This window comes from Dermacentor andersoni, chromosome 1 (assembly GCF_023375885.2).
Source record: "Dermacentor andersoni chromosome 1, qqDerAnde1_hic_scaffold, whole genome shotgun sequence".
In the NCBI taxonomy this organism is placed as follows: Eukaryota; Metazoa; Arthropoda; class Arachnida; order Ixodida; family Ixodidae; genus Dermacentor; species Dermacentor andersoni.
The window spans coordinates 232,546,045-232,570,772 of NC_092814.1; the positions used below are offsets into that span (position 1 = coordinate 232,546,045).

General features: G+C 45.1%; 2 protein-coding genes across 2 annotated transcripts; one reads left to right on the top strand and one right to left on the bottom strand.

Annotated features, from left to right (window-relative positions):
- Positions 1 to 3,209: 3,209 nt before the first annotated feature.
- On the bottom strand, positions 3,210 to 9,081 carry LOC126548505 (probable ATP-dependent RNA helicase DDX5). Its single transcript, XM_050196721.3, has 2 exons — positions 7,988 to 9,081; positions 3,210 to 4,148 (listed from the first exon to the last, which is right to left on the bottom strand). The coding sequence occupies exons 1-2, from the start codon at positions 8,951 to 8,953 to the stop codon at positions 3,549 to 3,551; spliced, it is 1,566 nt and encodes a 521-aa protein (XP_050052678.1). The 5' UTR covers positions 8,954 to 9,081; the 3' UTR covers positions 3,210 to 3,548.
- Positions 9,082 to 9,363: 282 nt separating this feature from the next.
- On the top strand, positions 9,364 to 24,519 carry PCNA (Proliferating cell nuclear antigen). Its single transcript, XM_050196730.3, has 6 exons — positions 9,364 to 9,705; positions 9,779 to 9,876; positions 10,084 to 10,151; positions 10,369 to 10,513; positions 18,771 to 18,944; positions 24,337 to 24,519. Exons 1-6 carry the CDS (start codon positions 9,485 to 9,487, stop codon positions 24,414 to 24,416), a joined length of 786 nt encoding a protein of 261 aa, XP_050052687.1. The 5' UTR covers positions 9,364 to 9,484; the 3' UTR covers positions 24,417 to 24,519.
- Positions 24,520 to 24,728: the final 209 nt, after the last annotated feature.

Here is a 24,728-nt window from a genome sequence, read left to right on the forward strand (position 1 = left end):
AACACATTTTACGTATCGCTTATTTTAATTGCGAGTTTTCGTTCCCTGTCCAAAGAATTGCCAACAAAAAGTACGATTTGCAAACGGTTTATTATCACGAATGGCAGCGAAAACCGAAACCGAAACCAGAGCGACGCACTCGTTGCGGGTACACTTTTATTAACCTCGATCAATGCCTCGATGATAGTGCACCGAAGCCAGAACATATGTGTACAAGGGCGATGGGTGCTACATTCATAAGAACAATATCTCGACATAGGACAATGCTGCATAACATAAGCTTGCAGCTGTAGCTTTCACACATTTTTTACACATGGTACGCTTCGGTTCTTTTCGGATTTACTCTCGGACACATTTTACACTGCGCCACTACGCACATGCCAACATTTCGTCACAATTTCTTTAATGCGGCATTTAGTTCATCGAGTACACCGACAAAACTTGCGCGGAAATGCTTTCGAGCACCTGGCGCAGCAATCCCCGCCGCCCTCCGCTTCCCCCCCCCGCTTTCCTTTTCTATACCACCGCTAATTAATGCACGTGGTTAACCTCCGCATACAAATCACTCGTGGTGTGTCCCTTATTCACTCCGAATTAAAAGTCGGTGCTGTAAACTTACGTACGTACAGTCCTATACACTGCGGCTGGTCGCGTCGCAATCCCGTGTTTCTCTAGTTTTAACGCCCGCGCAATACGTATGTAGTACTCAACAATCGGTTGGCTCTGGCGCAGTTAGAAGACGATCGTCGTCGTGCTCTTTGCGCATAACAAACGCGTCACACACACGCACACACACAACTCGATTGTGCAACACGCGCTGTTCCACCTTGTATCGCTTCGTTCGTGGTCGTGCTGTTTGCGCGAACAAACGCGTCACACACGCAACTCGATTGCTCTGCGCACACCAAACGCCAAAACGCGATGTTCCACCTTCGTTCGGGGTCGTGCTATTTTGCACATACACCTTCGTCACACACGCAACTAAATTGCTCTTTGCACACCAAGCACGTCACACACACACAACTTCGATTGCCGTAAAACGCGCTGTTCCACCTTGTATCGCTTCGTTCGTGGTCGTGCTGCTTGCGTGCAAGCGCCATGAACCGCCCACCCTGTTGCTCCAGCGGGTTAAACCCTGCGCTATGGTTAATTTCTATGGGCCCCACGCGCGCGCGCATAGGGACTAGGGCGTTTCAGGAACTAGGCGCGTTTTTTACACGACAACTGGGGACCTAGGCTCCCCTAGGGCGAAAAGTTACCTAGATATATAGTTCCTGTTGGCGCCGCGGGGGCGGCGCTGCAGTCGACCGGCTGCACAGGCGAGCGAATGTAAATGCGCATCCGGGCCGCGTCGGCCGCTTTTCGATGAAGGCGAAAAACAAGGCGCCCGTTTGCTGTGCTATGTTAGTACACGTCAAAGAGCCCCAGGTGGTCGAAATTTACACAGCCCTTCATGCCTCCACTACGGCATCTCTCATAGCCTGAGTCACTTTGGCACGTGAAACCCCACAAACAAAACCATTAAAATCGAGTGGTTGCCTCTGCAATACATCTGCTGCATAACACATCGGCGTATCTAAAGCGTTATTCGCGAATCCTTTCAGTTTCAGGAATTGAAGGGTCCGAATGAGTCCTGTGTGGTCAAGATAGTGCATGATGACAGTAGGAGACACAGACCAAAAGAATTAGGATGGAAATATGTTTCGGGTCCGTGCGATTGCATTTTTTAAATAACGTTGTTTATTGCCTGAGGGCATAAAGGAACATGTAAAAAGGAAATTAAAAGGGGTATTAAATGAGAGAAAAAAAGGTTGGCTGTTCTTTGGCCGGTGTCTTCCACTCCTTAAAGGGACACTAAAGCGAAACAATAAATCAGTTTAGACTAATGAAGAATTATTTCAGAACCCTGCAGGCAGTCATTTCGAAAAAATAGCTTGATTAGTAGATGAGAAAATGAAGGTCCAAGTACCAGTATCTGAATTTCACGCCGAAACCTCAGCACCGGTACGTCAGCGTGACGTCAGGGATTCCAAAGTATGTTTTCGCATTTGGGCCACGTTGGCCGAGTAAAGGTTCCCGAAACTTGCCATGTTTAATATTTGGTTCCTTTAGAACACAATGTAGTCAATCTGTACTGCTATATATACTTAGTAGGCCCTAGAAAATGCCATAAAAATCCATGACGTCACAGCCACCAGATGCGGGAAGTTAAGTAGGCGTCGCCACCCGTATTTCGTTCTTGCGCTTTTTCTGGCTTACCAAACGTCTTATCGTTGTAAGATTGGTGTTTTTGGTGTTGTAGAAAGGTAATTTACTGATGCAGAAGAAATCATTTTTCGCTTTAGTGTCCCTTTAAGTTTCAGTAATATGAAGCGTCAGCTTACTCCTAAAAAATGTGAATGGGGTTCAGAACAAATAATACAAAGCATAGCATAGCATACATAGCAGCACACTATGCGCTGTTCGGTTTTTGTATGCACACAAAAATTTCAGTTCCAATTACTCCTCAAGCTATTGTACCTAAAGTTGTTTCTATGAAAACCTATTATCAAAATTTTATGTGAGACGAGTATTTTTCTAAAAAGTAAAATTCACCCAATAAACATAGCAACGCCTAGAGTGACGCTGGCAACCATGTGTTTACCTGTGTTTTTTTTGTGCGCAGCATGGCACGGCTACTTATTTTTGCTGTGACTGTGTCCTGACCGTAACATTTTGTTCCCGGTCCTTTCGCACACAATTAGAAAGCATGACGGGGCACAGCCACAACATGATGCATGCAGAGTAAACCTCACAGTGGCTCTAGGTAGAGAATATAGGGAAGCAGCAAACATAAATGTAATAGAGCATTCCTTGAACTGTGCTGTAATGGAACCAAACTCACTATATTTACAAGCAAGAGCAAATTAAAGACAAACAAAATTAACATTTCAGTTCTGTCATGTACTGTGGGAACAAGAGTACTCCCTTCATCCTCCCCCATCCCCCTTTCCTCAAGGGAAATCACCAAACTCCCTTCACCAAAAGCTCCATTAAACTTCCTTAGCAAAAGGGTGGCCGCGTGACTGAGTGAAAATCCCTCGAAATAAGGATGAAGGAGTTAAAATGATCTTATATGTGCCCATGTGACATGGGTATTACATAAACTGGCTCACCATAGTTGTAAACACTCCACCTTGTAATACGTCGACTAAATGAAATGCAAAATATGACATTACACAGAACTTCTTTATTGCAAGATGCCTTCTAGATGGCTTTTTTAATTTATTTACAGAGCTAGAGAAACTTTAAAACAGTACTCAGCATTCAAAGTCTGCCTTTTTTCACCTACTCTGAATGACAGTTCATTTTGGCATGTAATGCGTAGCTGAAGTGCATGCACACAAACTGAGTTGCCTATCTAACAGGCAAATCACTCTCAGCATGACCCATATTTGAGGGCATCTCATCAAGTGCTGTTTTTGGGATGCTATGGGTTTTTAGTTTACTAACAAAAGCTATATACTGTCTACGTAACAATAAAGCCTGCTAGGCTTCATCAAGGAATGTCAACCCCAACCACGTGTCTCTGCCACTTCATTTTCATAGCGGTTGTGCCGAGGCCGCTTCCATGAACTTTGCTGATGCTTTGCCTTCTTGGTGCTTCTCTGAATGTCTCGTTTTGAGACATGCAAGTTCACCAGCTGCTGCAGTTCCTCTGGCACGTCTTGATGAGCTTCCTGTAGTACTGCAATAAGCTGCTTAGCCTGTGCAGCATTGTCAGGAGTGAATAAGGTGATGGAAGTGCCCTCTTGGTCACTGCGACCCGTGCGGCCAATCCGATGCACATAGCTTTCTGATGTGTCCGGGTAGTCATAGTTGATGACATACTTAATGTCACTCACATCAAGGCCCCTTGCAGCAACATCAGTAGCGACCATGATCGGAGTGGCACCACTGCGAAAACGATCAAGTGCAATGTCCCGCTTGCTCTGTGATAGGTCACCATGAGTGGCCACAGCTCGGAAGCCCTTGCTTTGCAGTTTCTGCAGCAGGTGCACCACCCTCGACTTGCGGGCAACAAAGATCAGTGTCCGCTGTTCCCCTTCCTCCATGATGTCCTGTAGAATGTTCAGCAGCTTGCTTTCTTTCTCAAACTGATCACATACCTGCACAAAATACCAGTTGTTGAAACACCATTAGCAAATGGATGCCACTTCTGACACACTTAAAAATGTGGATGGGAAGAGTGTCATCCATACGACTGTAACAAAGGAAACGCAATATGGGTTTCTCAGACAGAAAGCTTCGCGATTGAATCTTCCCTTTCATGAACTTTTCTTCACGTTGTGGACTCCTGCAGAACTGATTTGCCGTATTCCGTATCCCTGTGCTTTGAGTTGTCAACTGATTTACCCTCACTCTGCGACCGTCTGAGCTAACCTCCTGGTTAGCTCAGATGGCACAACAACTGTCCCAGAAAGGCACTGGTTCCTGGTTTGATTCCCGATCCAGAAAAATTTTTTTCATCTGCAAAGCTTTCTTTCTGAGAAATCCTTTCCTTTATAGCTTTGCACTAGTCAGGTGAATGGCTATCTTCCCTTTCATAAACCTTCCCTTCGTCCACCTTGCGTGCTTCCGCAAAACTAATTTGCCACTTAAAAATGTGCCGCAACGCTATCCCTTCAACTGGCAAGATACGAATCAAATGCACAGGTAATTTTTTTTTATTCTTTCTTTACTTTAATTTGTATCATGTGAGCATCTAATCGACTTTAAGAAACAATGCAAATTTTACTGATCTGTCAGTCGGGTTTGATGTTCTGTCTGACATGCTACACAATATGCAGAGGTATTGAGAACTCAATAAACAAAGCATGAAACAAATCCCTGCAGTTTGCAAAAGCAGTTTTCTCTGTTAACTGCAGTGGCGGCAAATTGTAAAGAAAAACATATAAACCAAGTCTTTGTTGCTCTGTCATGCGCAATTTGCAGGAATCTGTTTTCCATACCTCACTGTCCATGTCACTTTACCATGCAGCAACTTTGGCAACACCACAGAAAAAGTACAATGTAGTGGCAAGTCACACAGATGTAGTCTGTCAAAAGTTGACTCCATCACCACACAGAACACTTGCTTTTTATTACTGCATGCTCTAATACCAAACTGCAGTTGTAACACTTTTTACTCAATAATCTGCATATCTCACCACAAAACCACCGTCTGATGCTTTTGAGGCATTAAAATTTATTCATAAGAAATTTAGAGGCCACTCCTTAAGCCACGAGGTTTGCTGTAGGACTCCTGCAACATGCCTAGCTCTCCACCCAAAGATGAGTAAAAAAATGCACACACTGTCCCTCACAACCTCTGCAACTGTGAGCAACTAAAGTTCTACAAGACAATATATAGCTTGGTTAAAGGTCTGGTCAAGTGTGCAAGGAAATTGAGACGGACTACAACCTCCAGGAAACTTGTATAGAATGCATAGGCAGTGCATTGTATAACAAAGAAAACATTAGAATGGCACCACGAGTATTGGAGTATGGTGCATGCATCTATGGAACTTGAACACTCATGCAACTGTACCTATGTGCAACTGCAGAGTTTGAAGTCCAGCAGCTACTGAAATGCTGCTTCCTCCACTGAGCAATTCACTGACTGTGCACACTCGAAAACTGTGCTGGTAGGAGTATGTTGCCATGTTAAAAAGCTTGTGAGGGTAAGGATTAGTCTTTACCGACAGCACATTAATTCCTAGAGGATAATGTTTTGCTTTTGAATATGTACAAGAACTTCACATTCACAGAATGACAATTTGACCAGGCTCAGGAGTTGACCCCACCATCACTGCCTTTCAAGGGCAATTGCTCTTTCAACTGAGCTAACCAGGAAGTCAAAGATGGCAGTACGAGAGTGAATTAAGTTTCCAAGTTGTCAACTTGCATCTAAAACTGCCTGATTAGCTGTTAGTACTAGTGACTGCACCAGGAAGGCCAGGTTTGATCCTTCGGCCAGGATGAATTTTTATCTGTAAGGCTGTCTTTCTCAGGAATCTGCGTGGGCTTCCTTTATAGCTCCATGGCAATTTTGTGTGTACAATATTTTTTTTTTAAAGTGACAAGTACACTGCCCATTGATAAAAACTTTACTTTCTTCAATTTGTAGCCTTTTCATTCATGAAAGTAAATGACTAAATCATGCAAACATGATTTCGGACGGCTATCATTGGTACAATGGTATGGGTGCAAAATTCAAGTTTGGCCATGCTGCACTAATAAGCCACATTTTTCAACCAGACTAAAAAAAAAAGGGGGGGCAATTACAACACATGCTATGAGCCTAGCCTGATTTACTGTTTCTGGCTCAAAACTAGCGTAGCAGGGAGTTAAAATTACCTTACTTATTTCGAATAGCTCTTGCAACTGTATGCTTCTGCGTTTGAAGAAACAAAGTGAACAGTAGGGCATAAACAATGGTTATTACAAATGACAAGCACAAACTTCTTTCTGCATGTGGTTAAAACCATGCAAATCTCCGAACAGATTCCAAAGCACCGCATATGGATAATACAATTACGAAGCTGTCACTGTCTCAATCTGCAAGTCTTTAGAATATTAAGGCTTTTTCCAAGCAACACTATCATATATATATATATATATATATATATATATATATATATATATATATATATATATATATATCTATATACATCATCAGCCTATTTTATGTCCACTGCACGATGAAGGCCTCTTCCTGCGATCTCCAATTAGCCCTGTCTTGCTCTGCCGTCCTCGAGCGAGTTTCCCTTCTCTTGGTATACATTCTGTAACCCTAATGGTCCAATGGTTGTCTAACCGGTGCATTACATGACCTGCCCAGCTCCATTTTTTACCCTTAATGTCGATAAGAATATCGGCTATACCCGTTTGCACTCTGATCCAAGCCGTTCTCTTTCTGTCTCTAAATGCTACACCTAGCATTCTTTGTTCCATTGCTCCTTGCGGGGTCCTTAACTTGTTCTCAAGCTTCTTTGCCAGTCTCCAAGTCTCCGCCCCATATGTCAGCACCAGTAAAATGCACTGATTTGATTGTACACCTTCCTTTTCAATGATAATGGCAAGCTTCCAGTCAGGAGCTCACAATGTCTGCTGTATGCGATCCAACCCATTTTTATTTTTCTATAAATTTCCTTCTCATGATCAGGGTTTCCTGTGACTAATTGACCTAAGTAAATGTACTCCTTCACCGACTCTAGAGGCTGATTGTCGATCCTGAATTCTTGTTTTCTTGCCCGGCTATTTATCATTATCTTTGTATTCTGCATATTAATCTTCAACCCCACTCTTACGCTCTCTCTTTAAGGTCTTCTATGATTTGTTGCAACTCGTCCTCAGTGTTGCTGAACAGAACAATGTCATCGGCAAAGCGAAGGTTGCCGAGATATTCGCCGTCGATACTTACTCCTAAGCATTCCCAGTTTAATAGCTTGAATACTTCTTCCAAGCACACAGTGAATAGCATTGGAGAGATTGTCTCCTTGTCTGACCCCTTTCTTTATAGGTATCTTCCTACTTTTCTTGTGTAGAATTAGGGTGGCTGTGGAACCTCTGTAGATATTTTTCAGGGTATTTACGTAAGCGGTCTGTACTTGATTACGTAATGCCTATATGACTGCTGGTATCTCTACTGAATCAAATGCCTTTTCATAATCTATGAAAGCCATACTGAGAGGTTTATTGTACTCTGTGGATTTCTCGATTACCTGATTAATGGCATGGATGCGATCTATTGTAGAGTATCTTTCCTGAAGCCAGCCTGTTCTCTTGGTTGACTAAAGTCCAGTGTTGCCCTTATTCTATTCGATATTATTTTGGTGAATATTTTATATAATACTGGGAGTAAGCTAATGGGCCTATAGTTTTCTAATTCTTTAACGTCTCCCTATATATATACACAAAACACCGACCCTCAAAGCTGGTTTACACAAGTAACTGGAGGACTTACGTGGATGACTTGCTTAATGTTGTGGTTAGCGCACAGGTCTGTCGAGCCTACTGTGACCTGCACGTGATCAGGGATCAGAAACTCTTGAGCCAGAGAGCGCACCTCGTTAGGCCAAGTAGCGCTCCACATGACGGTCTGCCGATCTGGTCGGATCTGCTCGATGATTTTGCGGATCTGTGGCTCGAAGCCCATGTCCAACATGCGGTCCGCCTCGTCCAAGACAAGAAAGGTACAGCGTAGTAGGTTCACAGCACCTGTCTCCAAGATATCCAGAAGTCTGCCGGGTGTCGCTACACACATATGCACGCCCCGTCGGAGCCGCTCAATCTGAGGACCCTTTGAGACGCCTCCGTACACTGGCGTGCCTGTCAAGCCAAACGCACCTTCGCACCATTCATACGCTACCTGCGAGATCTGCTGGACAAGCTCGCGCGTCGGCGCCAGCACCACGCTAATCGGTCCCTCTCCTCGTGGTTGCTGCTGGTGCGACATGTGAATGGCCGCAGGGAGCACGTACGCCAGCGTTTTTCCGGAGCCAGTCTGGGCGATGCCGACCAAATCGCAGCCACTCATAACTATTGGCCATGCCTGCGCTTGTATGGGCGACGGCTGTGTAATGCTCTTGCGCTCAAAGAGGGGACGGCATTCTGGTGGGAAGTTGCACTCTTCAAGCGTTAGAATGGGCTTCGGCACACGATCTCGACCGTGGCCTTGCACAGTTATTTCGTTTTCTGTGCGGAACGCACTCACATCTGTCTCGCTTCGCGCAGCTGTCACTTCGCTCTCCGCATAAAAGTTCTTTTCAAACGGCGGTAGTTTAAGACTGTCGAACCTCGGAGAGACCAACGTTCGCCCAAGCGTGTTACCTGCTCGCCAAATTGCGTCGCGCTCTCCAGGCCATCTATTGTACGTGTTCTTTCCTCTCGAAGCAACTGGAATGCACTGCCGGACAAATTTAGCGAACATTATTGAGACTTCTGTGCTGTCGAGGTGAGCTTTACAATAGTTGTATCATTGCGATTACAAAGACCATTGCCAATCAGAGAATGCATGAACTACACGGACCATGTGCCTTCCCGTCCTTGGCGTGGCGTGGTCCCGTGCTGGATACAGATCGGCCGATCGGCTTCGCACAGATTCTTGCGTGGCTGTTTGCAATTAGATCTTTTTATGCGTCTTTAAAACAGTAAACTTAAGCGATATAATTTTTAAATGAGAAAATATAAGTTATTTTTTAAATATATCGATAATTCTCATTAATTTTTGTTTTTTTACATTTTTTTTTGCAAGAGTTTAACCAATGAACTTGCGCGGTTTTGGCGCGCTCCTGAGTCGCCGTCTCTCGCAGTCTTCACTTCTCCCGCCACATCGCTCATAGGCGCAGGTTCATTGCTACTTGGTGCGCTTGTAGTTGCGACGTCGGCCTGTACTTAAAACTTTGCGCGCATTTTTTTAATATCGGGTATAGCTTAAGCTTGCCGCTTAGTATTTGAAATCATGTTCGAAGCGCGCCTTGTCCAGGGAGCTCTGCTCAAGAAAGTTCTCGAAGCCGTGAAAGATCTGATCAACGAGGCGACATGGGACTGCTCAGCGACAGGCATCAGTCTCCAAGCCATGGACAACTCGCACGTTAGTCTAGTCTCGTTAAATTTGCGTAGCGATGGCTTCGACAAGTTTCGGTGCGATCGTAACCTTTCCATGGGCATGAACCTTGCAAGGTAAGACCCTCGCATTGTCTCGCCTTAAAGCGATCGTTTGTAGTCCCTAACTCCTTTGTCTGTACACTTTCAGTGTATCGAAAATCCTGAGGTGTGCTGCGAATGATGACATTATTACCATCAAGGCACAGGATGATGCGGACTCCGTTAATTTTGTGTTCGAGGCCCCGAGTAAGTGCGCTTTCATTGCGGGGCCTTCTGCGCGCTATTTGAGTAGGGCCCGCCAATTCTCGTGATGTCGCATTTTTATGTCGGGGCTGTTGAAGCAGGTTTTCTTTGATTTTTTTTTTTTGCGACAGCCAGGGATCTGCTGTTTCACATGAATAGGCACTCTAATCTCTTGCATTAACGGTCGATGTTTCATTGTTCATTTCATAGACCAAGAAAAGGTGTCCGACTATGAGATGAAGCTCATGAACATTGACGCGGAGCACTTGGGCATTCCGGTAAGTTGTCTGTGTGTGCCGTTTCTTCCCGATAGCGTGGTAGAAGGTGTCAGAATCCTGCTGTTGAGCACAGTTGTCGTGCTTGTCAGATGAGCGGAACATTTTACGCTTAGAAAACTCGCGACGTGCCGAGACAACACAACCCTGTCTTGTGTGTTGTTTTGGAGGTGCTAACTGCAGTTCTGTTGTGCTTCCTGTTTGCCTGGTACTTTCGCAGGAGACCGACTACAGTGTCGTCATTAAGATGCCTTCTGGAGAATTCCAGCGCATCTGCCGGGATCTAAGCCAGATCGGCGACTCTGTACAGATTACTTGCACAAAGGATGGTGTGCGGTTTTCCGTCAGCGGTGATCTGGGAACAGGTAATGCAGCGTCATATGTTCACATGATCCGTACATTGTACTATAGGATTCACTTTTGAATCTGTAGTCAGAAGAGAGCATGGATATTGTGGCTAGACAACAAGTCAATTCTACAAGGCTGGTGTGTTTGTCCAAGTGCCTGTTATACGTTATTAACCATGCTTGGTTGTGCAAGCCTTGTATGGCAGTGTGATTTACAGCTGTTTTACAGAACAATATTTAAATTGCTCTGCTGTTACATGAGCCTTCCTCATAGCTGCATCAAGTTGTGTTGATAGTGGCTAGTGTGATTTTCCTATATTTCATGCATGTGTTGTATTAAAAACAAGGCTATTCAAATAAAGTTAATCGTCTTGGAACATTTTATTTTTGCTTATATGTGCTTGACGTACTAATGTACTTTGTCATGAAAGTTTGGGCTGGAAAATGAAAAACATGTTTCCCACTTCTTTGTGCAGTAAAAAATTGACCAGTTGGTTCATTACTCACACATTTCTATTGCTAGAGTTTTAAACAAAGGAACACAAGACGAGCATGCCATTGAATGGCATGTTTGTATTGTTTCTCTTTGTTGTAGTGCTTAGTGCACAACCCATATGTTAAAAATTTAGCTGCCTCCCTTTCTCATCATGAATACTTATTGAGGTTTTAATTTCCTTATTTGCACATAAGTACTCAAGCTGGGGGGTAACACATTTTCTGTGGGGAATGTTTTTGCTTGTTCATTCTGTGTTGCTAATACAGCTGAAATGGCATAACAGGGACTATAGAAGCCAAGTAGCAATATTAACTTGTTCCTATAGATTTTCATGGCTTGTGTTATGCATACAGTAACAAAGCAATGTCAAGGACTGTAGCTGTAACCAGGGCATGGGGGAAGGCTCAGATTTTCAAACAGCAATATATCACTTAGGTGAATGTGATTTTCACCCATTTTAGTATAGAATGGTTTGAGTCATGTACAAATAACTTAATATAGAATTTAAAAAGACGAAAGGCTGACTAGAATTTGATACAATGCATGAACCAGCTCACTCTGAAGGCAACATATTACATACCTGCCAACCCTCCTGATTCGCCCGGGAGACTCCAGATTTTTTACTGAACTTTCCGATTGTATGAGATCACTGTCTTATATCTCCCAAAAAGTGGTCTTCGTTCGCGCAATAATGGTTTTTGCGAAACAGGCACTGCGAAATCTGCAGCCACATCGTAATTGTCAGCATCACCAACAACGGCTGCACTAGCACCATTGATATCATCGACTAAGCAGCCGACTACGGTGCCTAGTAAACCGACCAAAGTCAGAGCTGATGTAGCTCTTACATTTCATGCACACCTTCCTTCATGGTGCGTCTTATTGCTGCTGCTTGTTGGCTAGGCCATCTGTGTGCGGTGCACTGTGTTAAGTTAGAATCCTCGTGTGCTTGATGCCATGGCGCTATCAAAGCCCAAGAAAAGGTATTTGCAGAAGTTTGTGCGATATTATATTGCTGAATTTCCGTGCTTTTCGACATCAGGAAAAGGAGAACATTTTGCATTTTCTACAACGTGTGGATGCGACGTCAGCGTGTCTCGCGGTGTCAAAGGTCACTTGAAACTGCACGTTTCCACGGCGAGGCATCAAAGCTATGTTCGCACCGCTGAGCAGCAAAACAACATAGTGAACTTTCTCCGAAACAAGTGCGACGACAGTGTTATACGTGTGGAGTGCCTGTTTACGGGATTCCTCGTTGAACACAACCTACTGTTGTAGCTTCGACGGGGTGGCCGGGCGCGCAGCGCCGCAAGAAAGAGCCGGACTGCTTCAGTCGGAAACCAGACAAAGAATGAATGTTTATTTCTGTGGAGGAAACTTACAGCGTTTGGCGCTGAGTGGCGCCCTGACATAAACGACCCAAAACCGAAACCAGAAGCCAACACAGGATACCACATCACCTCTCCCTTGAAAGGAAAATGCGCTACTCGCTCTCCTCGCAACAAAAGTAAGTCATGAGCCAAAGAAGAACACATGTTAGCACTGTAACACACATGTTTAGTGATGGCGTCTTTACACAATAGAAAATGACATCAGCTGATTCCAGGCGTTGCAGCTCGGCAACTTGCTCCCGGAGAACCAGAGGTAGAGGACGCAGTTTCGCTGAGACTGGTTGTACTGAAGGTCGGAGACGAACGTCATGGACAAAGCCTTTTACAAGACCCAATTGTGCTGAGAACAGATGGCCGAACTCTGCAGGAGCGTTGGGTGGAAGAGATGGAAGCTGAATGCTTGAGTCAGTTGGAAGTCCTGATACTTGTTGACATGTGAGCGAGGACCCTTGAATATCAATGCCCAAAGCTTGAATGGCGTCTAAGCCCAGAAGAGAAGTGCCTTGGTTCGTGACGTGAAATGTCACTACTGCAGCCTTGTAGCGATACTTGACGAACACGGAGAAACGTCCTGAATGCAGTATTTCTTGCTGCGAATAATTCTTGAGTCGAAGACTCGAAGGAGATAATGGAAAAACCTTGAAATGTTCTGCTTAAAGGGAGCTGTTCATCAGCGACACCGTAGCTCCCGTGTCCACGAGCAACTTAAGTGTAGTATTCGCTATGAGGACTTCGGCGCGAATTGCTGCCGGACGGTAATTCAGTGCTTGAATTGTAAGCACAAACGGGACTGTAGTGGCTGAATCTGTATCAGCGGTAACGGAAATAAGCTGCGTTCGAGCAGGAGACTGTCGCTGCGTTCGGTTCCTCGAACGGCAAACCGAAGCGTAATGTCCCACTTTTCCGCACGTACGGCAGGTAACGTGCTTTGCCGGACAGGCTGGATCGGGTGCGATGTGGTGAGGTGAGCCACATCGGTAACAATGGGGTGCGAACTCTCGACTGGCTTCGCAGAGTTCGAGCTGGTCGCTCGAGGATGCGAATGTCCGCCACGCCGTTGATCGCCATCTTGAAGGCGCCGGGTCGAGGGAGAAGGGGGGCGGGGACCGCAATCTTGCGTGCCCTGGCGAGGGAGGAGATGGCTGGCGATGCCATCTTGGCGTTGCGTCGAGACGCGCTGATAGTTCCTTGTCAACTTGCTCCACGCTTCGTCCGATTTCCTCGGCTTTCTTGAGCGGGAGGGACGATCCTTCGTATAGTAGCCTTTCTCGTACTCTTGTTGATGCGACGCCTTGGAGGATTTGGTCGCGAAGAGACTCGTCGTGCCAAGCGCCGAACGCACAAGCAGGCGCTAGGCTTTGTAGCGCGGTGACGAAGTCCTGGAAGGTTTCCCCAGGTAGTTGCTTCCTGTCCCGGAAGATAATGCGGTGCACCAGGGGATTGGTGCTTTCTTCGTAGTGCTGGTCGAAGATGCGAAGAATGTCTTCGGACGTAGTAGCAGTCTGGTCTGTTTGCGATGCAAGGTCATAGTAGAGACGCTGCCCCTCAAAGCCTAAGTTACTCAGCAAAATGGCTTTCTTCCTCTCGTTTTGTAGTGCTTCACAACCGGTCGCCTGGAGAAACGTGCAAAAAGAATGTTTCCATGTAAGCCACGGTACCGAAGGAGTACCGGGTATGCAAGGAAAGGCGGCATGGGGGGTGCGAACGCCATGCTGGGCACCGAGAGCAAAGGCGGGGGAGTTGCGGTGGACGACGTCGAAGTGGACGTAGCGTCTTGCACGCCAGAAGCACAGGAGCAGCAGAAGTAGAAAAGCAAGGGGACGTAGAAAGTAAAGTGAGCGGTTTACCTCGTCGCCTGTTTGCTGTAGCTTCGAAGGGCGGCTGGACGAAAGGTTTACAGCATGAGGCCTAAATGGCCGGGCGCGCAGCGCCGCAAGAAAGAGCCGGACTGCTTCATTCGGGGACCAGACAAAGAATGAATCTGCGGAGACAACTTACAGCTTTTGGCGCTGAGTGGCGCCCTGACGTAAACGACCCGAAACCAGAAGCCAACACAGGATACCACACCTACCCCTTAGTGTCAGCGACTACGTTCGACCTCTTCTACGGAAAATATTTCCGAAACGCAAGGAGGCAAAGCGCTATGGATGTGGACGCAACTCTGAAGAATGCGGAGGTGGCCAACATGAAATTTATTTCGCAGGCATCGCTCTCGAGTCTTCGTTTATTTATTCAAAGTTTTCCTCAGCTGCTGCCCCGAGATTCCAGTGAATCTGCTGAAGACGCTTTCAAAGCTGACTTAAGGTGATGCTGGATTTACTTGTGATACCGCGTAGCAACGCAGAGTGCGAGAGAATTTTTAGCACAGTGTGAAAAACTAGGACTGAGTTCCGCTCATCATTGTGCCACTCAAGCCTCCAACCCCTGTTAGTGAAGGGTCGTCAGTCTGGACCATGTTTTTAGCAAAGCTACTCCGACAAATTTTTGAAGTGAACAAAGTCTGCTACTGCAAGGTCCTGCAAAAGGACTCATCGAACACTGCCTGAAAGTGAACAAAACACCCCTCTCCCCGTTAGCGCAAATAAAATGTCTCCCGATTTTTGATCTCGCCAGGTTGGCAGGTATGATATCAAAAAGGGGGTTTCTTCAAATATGTTTCTTTGTTGACACCGCTCCAGGCTAAGGATTTTCTCGTCCACCCATATTTTCGTGAAGACAAATTTTGTTTGACCAATGTTAATCAACTGATGTAAACAGGGTTTGTACACCTTGAATTTGTGAAAAGAGATCCAAGGGCCCTTAAACGGTCTTAAACGCCTTGGAAATCAATGTGCTCCTTGATTTCCTTCAAAACTTGGGGTGGCGTCTTAACTTTCAAAGTAACTAACTCTGCATCAGTGCTATGCCATGGACAGTGTCTGCCCAGAAACAATCCTATATATTCTCTGTTGAGAGTTTTGCTGCGCAATAGCAGTCTTGCCTGTCCACACCCTCTAACAACAGGCTTGTTTAAATTGCAATCCATCATGATCAGCCTATTTTATGTCCACTACAGGACGAAGGCCTCTCTGCGATCTCTAATTACTCCTGTCCTGCGCCGACCGATTCCAACTAACGCCTACGAATTTCCTAATTTCGTCACCCCACCTGGTCTTCTACCATCCTCGACTGCACTTCCCTTCTCTTGGCACTCATTGGTCCACCGGTTATCTAACCTACGCATTGCATGGCCTGCCCAGCTCCATTTTTTTTCTCTTAATGTGAATTAGAATATCTGCTATGCCTAGCATTCTTCGTTCCATCACTCTTTGCAGGGTCCTTAACTTGTTCTCAAGCTTTGTCAGTCTCCAAGTTTCTGCCCCCTATGTTAGCACCAGTAGAATGCATTTATTGTACACCTTTCTTTTCAGTGATAGTGGTAAGCTTCCAGTCAGGAGCTGCCGTATGCGATCCAACCCATTTTTATTCTATGAATTTCCTTCTCATGATCAGGGTTTCCTGTGACTAATTGACCTAAGTAAATGTACTCCTTCACCGACTCTAGAGGCTGATTGGCGATCCTGAATTCTTGTTCTCTTTCCTGGTTATTCATCATTATCTTTGTCTTCTGCATATTAATCTTCAACCCCACTCTTACACTCTCCCTGTTAAGGTCCTCAATCATTTATTGTAACTCGTCTGCAGTGTTGCTGAATAGAACAATCTCATCAGCAAACCGAAGTTTGCTGAGGTATTCGCCGATGTTCCTTACTCTAAGCCTTCCCAGTTTAATAGCTTGAATACTTCTTCCAAGCATGCAGTGAATAGCATTGGAGAGATTGTGTCTCCTTGTTTGACCCCTTTCTTTATAGGCATCTTCCTACTTTTCTTGTGTAGATTTAGGGTGGCTATGGAATCTCTGTGGATATTTTCCAAGGTATTTATGTAAGCGGTCTGTACTTGATTACGTGATGCCTCTGACTGCTGGTATCTCTACTGAATCAAATGTATTTCATAATCTATGAAAGCCATATAGAGAGGTTCGTTGTACTCTGCGTATTTCAATTACCTGATTAATGGCATGGATGTGATCCATTGTAGAGTATCCCTTCCTGAAGCCAGCCTGTTCTTTTGGTTGACTGAAGACCAGCGTTGCCCTTATTTTATCGGAAATTATCTTGATGAATATTTTATGCAATACTGGAAGTAAGCTAATGGGCCTATAATTTTTTTTTATTCTGTGGCATCTTCGTTTTTGTGAATTAATATGATGTTGACATTCTTCCAGTGCTCTGGGAGCCTTGAAATCGCAGTTGCCTAGACTAATCTACATAAGCGACCAAGCTGCACCACCAGTTATGTTGGTTTGCATTGCAGCCATCATGAGTCAGTCTTTGTGCAGTGATTTTGTGAGACTAGTCCCGAGACGTGTTAGCATCTACGGGTGACAGCGTTCTCGGTGCAGTGCCAAGTCACAACGGATCTACAGTGTGCATCTGGCATTTAAACACACTGGCCATAGGCAAGCACATTATTGTAGCACAGTGCCAGGAACACAGTCACTCATAGACACTGATGCGTCGGCCATAGTCTCGCATAAGTATCAATCTGGAAGTGGTCGCCCAAGAATTCCACCCCTGGGCTCTCAATATGCCTGGAGTAGAGTAAGTTTCAGCCATTTGGCTTTAATTAATATCTTTAGGTAGAGCAACAAACACTACTAACCCTCATCGAGTGAAGTGTGTGATGTGCCGCAATGTGATTGACATTGTTACAGTGGCAAAGTCGACTTTGGAAAGCCACCTGAAGAGCATGTGTGTAATCTTGGCAGTAAAGAATTGTGACTAAGAAGGAGATTTGGATGTTTTTAGTTTATCTGTATGACCGAAGTTTGTTTCAACCTTCTTGAGTTTGGTTTTCAGCAACATGGATAACCTTGAATTGTTCTTGAATTATGCACCAGATGTTCTGTATGAATGCTGTGTAAAGTTGCTTTTAAAAATTTAATTTGGGCTATCTTTAGGTGCCATGCTTAGCTGCATATTCATTTAAAAATGGTCTGTTTGCATGACTTGTCCCATCAAACCACCTTGCTCTCCATACACCCCCAAAACCAGTGAGTGGATTGGGGGCTCCCCTTTGTGTTGAAATAATTCTTTGAGAGTAAAAGGTACAATTCTTGTGATACTAATCTTGAAAGCTGGCAGATATGATGTATATATTAGTAATATCTTACATCATACCTGCCGCCTTTTAAGATTTTAGTTTAATACGCTCGCTTTCGAGCTTGATTACGATTTTTGTATGAACAACCCTCATTTTACAACCTTTAAATTGCATTCATATTAGGGTATAAATTATTTCAAAGGAATACAAATACATTCACCAACCAATTTTTCAGTGCCTAGTTTTTTTGGACCTACGCACAACAGCAGGGTTGAATCAATGGTAGTTGACTATTTCCTTTTAAACGATTGCAGTGTGGCGTTTCCACAGCCACCAGCAGGCTTGTTTAAGTAACCGTAGTCATTGTGATGCTCAACAAAGCCAGATAAAGCGACCTAGCCGTGTCTCCAGATTGTTGTTTTGCCAGTTGGTTTACACCGCAGCCATCATGGCACCTTTTATGAGATCTAAGCTCTAGAAATGCCTGGTAGAAAGTAAGTTTTAGCCATTTGTCATTAATGTGATAAGCATGTACTGTGGCTGGAGTCAAACATTACTAACCATCATGCCAGAAGGGATTGACATCATTAAAATGGGAAAGTTCATTTAGAAAAACGACCTGAAGAGTTTGAAGCGTGTCGAACTCGGCAGCTGCTTAGCTGCAAGAAATTACAGTGAAGAAAGAGATCTCGCTATTTTTCAGTTTACGTGTACAAATAAGGGTTGTTTCCCCCTGCTTGAATTTCAGCCTCCTGCATCCTTGAGTTGCCTTGAATTTTGAGTCATATGTTCTGTACAAACCCTGTCTGTGTGAAAAGTAGTGAGAAATTCCTTGCCATAAGCATTATTTGTTCTTAAGAGCTCTAACTGAAGCATCAATTGCAGGTTCACATCTTTGGTCATCCTATAATTGCATGCTAGTTGTGTGCTTTTGCAAAGAACAAGATTAAAATGATGACATGCCATTAACCACAGCACGCTACTGATAATGTGCATGGGAAAACAGTTGCACTGTCAGCAGAGCGTCACGTTTATTCAACATTTTTGAGGGCGTGTATTTTGTGAGTGCTATACTGTGCTTGGAGAAAGGTGTGGGTGACATATTCAGGCTATCATGGAATCTAGCTGTGATTCTGCTGCTAGACACAAACTATAAATGGATGGAGAAAGAAAGAATTAGGTTTCTAGATGGTTGAAGTCTATTGTGGCAACTGTACAATGTGTTTGTTCTTATTCTTTGTAGGGAATGTGAAGCTCTCTCAAACAGCCAATGTGGACAAGGAAGAGGAGGCGGTGGTCATTGAAATGCAGGAAGCAGTGTCGCTAACGTTTGCCTTGCGCTACCTTAACTCTTTCACCAAGGCCACACCTCTGTCAGCACAGGTGCAACTGTCAATGTCCGCAGATGTGCCTTTAGGTGAGCAGGCAATTGCTATTTTTTTTTCTATTCATGACAAGTGCAATCTTTGTCAGCCTATTCTTTATAAACACAATTTGTAACACATTTTCCTCTCAATGCGTTAAGAACTACAATTCGCATTCCTTGTGGCAGCGGTGACGTGAAACTTGTCATCAAATCGGTCTATTGCTTATGTTCTAAGCATTGCATGACCTGTTCATTACCACTTCCTATCAAGTTGGCTTGAATTTGATCAGGCTGCTTTTTATTTTTATTCTGCACTGCCATCTATCCACGTGCTTTTGATCAATTATTGAAAACTTGCTAATAACTTACTGCTGGTGCACATCTCTATGGATTGTTTTTTGCACTTTTACGAGTGAGAAGAGCATCTTTGTGACCTTGATTTGACGTTCGGAGTTTTTATAATGGCGGCTGTCTACTAAATTTACGCAATAGATAACCCGCTGTGGTTGCTTAGTGGCTATGGTGTTGGGCTGCTAAGCATGGAGGTCGCAGGATCGAATCCCGGCCATGGCAGCCGCATTTTGATGAGGGCGAATTGCGAAAACACCTGTGTACTTAAATTTAGGTGCACAAGAACCCCAAGTGGTCCAAATTTCTGGAGTCCCCCTCTACAGCGTGCCTCATAATCAGATAGTGGTTTTGGCATGGAAAACCCCATAATTGAATTGATTACGCAATAGATATCAATGGAAAGGAAATGCTGTTGAGGGCAGCAGAGAATCGGACAGGGTGATCAGGAAACTTGCAAGTATGAGCATTCAGAAAGGAGCAACACCGAGTACATGAGTCACCATAAACTCAAGCCTGAATGACATTCAAAGCGATTGTCTGGTGAAAGGAAAGCCTGGAGTGTTTTTAACGTGGAAGCGTACATGGCTCGCCATCGGTAATGCGATTTTTGAACTCGTGAAGGAAGGAAGCGCCGGAGGGGGAAGGTGCCTGGAGGTGAAGAAAACCGTGCGTGGCAAAGCAACGCCACCCTAGGTGGCGTCCAGAAGGTGGGGAAGGAAACAGGAAGCAAAGCGTCTCAGAGGAAGAGGGTAGGCTGAGGCGCGCTAGGTTGACCTTCTCTGGCAGTTGCTACAGGTTGCATGCGCGTTATAGAGGTATTGGGTTCGTCTTGTTATCGAGTGGTCGAGCACCGAACGAGGACTGAGCAGCAACGCAAAAGTGGCGGCAAGCTGACCGCGAGTCGGCCGACCCTGAAGTTGTCGCCAAGCACTGTACATGACCAGATGGCTTGAAATAATAAAGACTGCATTTCCTTACAGTGCCTTACCATCTTTTCTAGTGGCACTTTACACTTAATTAACATTAACAAAGCAGACATAAAACATACAAAAAGTAGGTTTCACCTGAAAAACGAAGCATTGATTGCGATAGCCAATTAGTAGACAGCTATACGAAGTGACGATAGTTTTATCGGCTGTATCAACTTCTAAACATTTGCTTACTAACTAAATTAACAAGCATGGTGTCAGCGCACACAGTCAAACATGAAAACATCACACTCGAGGTGTACCCTTGCTGTCCAAACGCTGGTGTAAGGAACTGCAGCAGCGAGTGAAGTGACCTTCGTGCTGTCTATTGCTTCAACTCAAACTGAGCAACAAGAACGCAGCACGCACGCAGGTATGAGTCTTAAGTTCCTAGTCTGCTCTCCACACAGATCGCTTTCAGGATAGGGTGCGCACAGCTGCGAAATACGCTGTTGCTACCGAGATACAACGGCCCCCCACCGGAGCCTAGCAGCGCACTTCCTTCCCGCTTTCCTATATAGGAATGGTGCCCATATGCTTGCGTGTAACCTGCGTTCATGAAGCGAAACATCACCAATTTTTCCCCTGTACAACTGAAAGAGCAGGGCTCAGTTACCTAAAAACGAATCGCTAGACCTTTCAGGATGTAGAGACAGCGAAGTGATAATCCAGCCATCACACTGTCCCACTGAGGGCAGAGGGAAAGAGCTGAAATGGAATACACCTACTTGAGGGCAGGCTGATGATGCAGCAAACCTAGCCTTTAAGGTAACTTATGCACATGTAGATTGGAGGCCTGCTGCTTGGAAAGAAAGTGGATCCACGTGGTACTGACAGTTGGGAGTTTGATACCAAACCTTCACATCTAATACACAGCTAAGCGTACTGCTGCACATTGTTAAGGAGCACCCTGTGGTTTTTAGATTTTGAAGAAACTTGCTGGGATTATGTATTTCAATACGCTAATTTAAGATATATGTTGGGTTTTTTTTCGCTGAGTCAATAGCTTTTTAGAAATGAAGAAAATGCTTTTTCCCACAATATTTACTAAGGTGCATATGGTGTAATAAAGATTAGCAGACTAAAATTATCTGGAACCAACAAAGAGTGCAAAACAGCTAGAATAGTGTTCTAAGCCAATTTTCTATCAAGTGAGAGTATAGAAATTTTTTTCAAGTAAGAACCAGTAGTAACAAACAGGCCAAATTACTTTTGAAAATTTGTGTAATAATTTTTTTGCAGTCAACGACCGATTTTTCGGACTCTCTAGGGAACGTAAAAACGTCCGAAAATTCAGGCAGTCCGAAAAAATGAATGCATGCAAAAAACTGCACCTTTTTTCTCGGATCTAGAGGTGAAGAGCGAAATACCAGGCTTCCGAAACCCTGCCAAAGCATCAATGAAGGTGCTATAGAAAGAGGCGTTCAAAAACTCTGTATGCAGCCGACTGCCGCTTTATTATGTACATGTGCATCGTCGGGCAGCCAGTGTTATTGCTGCAGTGGCTTGAAGAACTTGTTGATTGTTGTATGGACGGCGTTCCGGTTGCATGCGATCATATTCGCCTCGATCAAGGGTCATATCAGCACTGTACACCGATGAAAAAGTCAACAGTGCTCGCGTCAACTCGGCGCTTGTAGGCGGCGCAGGCATTGGCTCCTCATTTTCAACATCGGGTCTTCTGAATCCCCCACAACCTGACGGACTATTCCGTCGTCAGTCAGTTCTGCGCATAAGTTGAGCTCGTTGTCAGCGTCAACAAACTGTTCAAAAGTTATTTCCATGGGTACCGTACTGCTTTCCGCGCTTCGATGCCATCGGCGAGGACGATGAAGACTGAGTGGGGGCCATCGAAGGCAAGCGAAATCCTCAAGTTGCGAACAGTGGAGTTCGCTGACGAGCATCGAAGCACCTAGGCCTAGCGTCGCAGAGCACACTTGACACAACAGCACAACCACACACCACGCTAGCCAAAACGTGGCCTGTGCAAACGAAATAGCGCCGCTGCGGAAACTCCGCCGGAGGCGGAAGTGCAGCCATTTGCAGCGATGAACATAGCCAGCGTGGCCAGACCAAATCGGTGTGTGACGGCTAGATTCGGCTAGTTGTGGTTCAAAGCGGTGATATGCTTCGGCTCCAAGTCGATTTCCTTCGCAAGAGCGCTGTGCGAGGAGCCAAAGGACCTTCCGTCGCGTCAAAAAGTCAGGAAAATTGGACGGCGGGGGGTTCGAGCGTCCGAAACTTCAGATGTCCTTATACATTGATTCTATGGGGCTCGTGGCGGTGCTGCGAAGACGTCCGAAATATCAGGCATGTCCAAAATTTGGGCGTCCGAAAATTCAGTCGTTGACTGTATTTACATTGTGCTGCCCACTACACTGGCAATTGTCTACCTTTGTAGTAAAAAAAAAATATTGTAATAGAATAAGTAGGACCATAGTTATCACTCCCAAGGAGTGTCCGAAAAATCAGACGAGAGGTTGCAAGGTGTCTGAACTTTCGGCAGTTATACATTATGGTCTATGGGGAGAATGGCGGTGCCGCGAAGCAGACCGAATAATCGAGCATGTTTGAATTTTTGGAGTCCGAAAAATCAGTCGGCAACTGTACTTGTGTGGCTGTGTGTACTATCGCGCTCAGTATGAGCTACACCGCGCGTGGCCGTGCGCTCGGTATGGTTGTACAGTGGCCCCCGATAGTGGCGTGTTTTCGAGCTATCTGGAGAGGGTGTAGCTGTTCCAGCAAGTTCGCATCACCTCTGCTTGCTTTCCCCTTCACCCTCGTTTAGACTGGTTTTGATAACTGTAGCCGTAGGTTGATGCCCAAACTTCGTAATTGGGCCTGCGTCGGTCCGCACAGTGGGTGTTATCTGGTGTGTCGGATTAATAAAAAGGAATGCGTTCGTCAGCTCGCAAAATGTCTCGGGTGTCCAACAGTGATCGACTTCTTAATTCATCTCAGGTTTTAGCATTTACAGCACGCAAGCTGTCTTAGTGCGAACCAATTTTTTTTATTCGGGCTGAATATATCTTTGACTGATCATACGACTCTTTCATGTCAGTGCACGTTAAAGAACCCCAGGTGGTCGAAATTTCCGGAGCTCTCGACTACGGCATCTCTCAGCCTGAGTCACTTTGGGACGTTAAACCCCATAAACCAAACCACACAACTGTTCAGAATGGCAATTAAGTACCCTAGACAAAAAGAACCTGCACATGGCCTTGCGTTTATGAATCTAGGAAAAGTATCCTCTGGATGAGCTGACTGGAAATTAGTGTATTCTGGTAATACCGGTAATGATTGGCAAAATCGGGGTTTGGGGCCTTAGTGACAGGGCACTCTAATATTTCGGAACCATTTAATGCATCTTAAGAAGGCGTGGTGTGTTCTAGAGCCATCACGCACGGTGGGAAGTTTATGAAGACGACGCATGGCCCCAGGAGTTGCGGCAAATGAACGAAGTAGGCTGCTCCGGCCAAATGTGAAATGTTGCTATAGTACGGAGAACGGCGGTGGCAGCAATGGCAACGCGTTGCCACATTAGCACCGGGGCTATGCTAACACTGTCGAAAACAATGCATGGCCCACGTCGTGGCTGCTTCCGCCTTTACGCTGGACGCTGAGGCGCATTATCAGTGCCAAAATCATGTCTAAACGCACAGCCCTTCTTGGATGAAGAAAGCGCTGTCTTTGACAACCTTCGCACGCCACGTCTGGTCGGTGGCAAAAGTGCTGCATGATCTTGCAGTTTCTGCTAAAAAAACAGATAAGGTGTCCTTCAGATAAACGGGGACAAGGGGTTCCAGCGCGCTTGCTGGAACAGCTACACCCTCTCCAGATAGCTCGAGAACACGGCACAATCGGCGCCACTGTACAACCTTGCAGAGCGCTCGGCCATGCGCTCGCGTGGTGTAGCTCATACTGAGCGCGATAGTACATGACAAGTAAAAATGATTGGCCTGTACCTGTTACATTGTACTTAGTGCCCAGAAAAGGAAGGGAGAATCACTCCTTCAGCTGCTTCTTTATTTTACATGAACCTTGTTTTTCATGAACTACCTGCATTGACTCGTGCATTACCAGCTCACCCAAAGTGCTGTGCTTGTGCTTTTATTTACTTGCAGTGGTGGAGTACAAAATTGAAGACATGGGCTATGTGCGCTACTACCTGGCACCAAAGATAGAGGATTCAGAAGATAACTAAGCACTGACATCTTGTTCATTCTGCTTATAATTTTTCACCACCACCCTAACCACCTTTCCCAGTTTAATTGATGTCACCAAATAAATTCACTTGTTCTTTCTCAGCCATGTATCTTAAATTTTGCTTATGTTTACTAAGAAAAAATTGGATTGTGGGCTTTCTGCTGTGATACTGCTTTAGCCGATAATTTCAGTTGGCAGACTAGTCGCTGTTTACTGCTGGTTCAACTGCAGCCCTTCTAGGAAAGAGAGCAAGCAGGACATCAGCTGTGAAAGTGTCATTTCATTGTGTCTGGCAAAGAGTTATGCAGTT

Excerpts from the sequence above, each read along its gene's own strand:
- PCNA (XM_050196730.3), top strand. The coding sequence starts at position 9,485 with ATGTTCGAAGCGCGCCTTGTCCAGGGAGCTCTGCTCAAGAAAGTTCTC. Across the intron at positions 9,706-9,778 it reads ATGGGCATGAACCTTGCAAG|TGTATCGAAAATCCTGAGGT; the intron begins GTAAGACCCTCG and ends GTACACTTTCAG. Across the intron at positions 10,514-18,770 it reads CAGCGGTGATCTGGGAACAG|GGAATGTGAAGCTCTCTCAA; the intron begins GTAATGCAGCGT and ends TATTCTTTGTAG.
- LOC126548505 (XM_050196721.3), bottom strand. The coding sequence starts at position 8,953 with ATGTTCGCTAAATTTGTCCGGCAGTGCATTCCAGTTGCTTCGAGAGGA. Across the intron at positions 4,149-7,987 it reads ACATTAAGCAAGTCATCCAC|GTATGTGATCAGTTTGAGAA; the intron begins GTAAGTCCTCCA and ends TATTTTGTGCAG.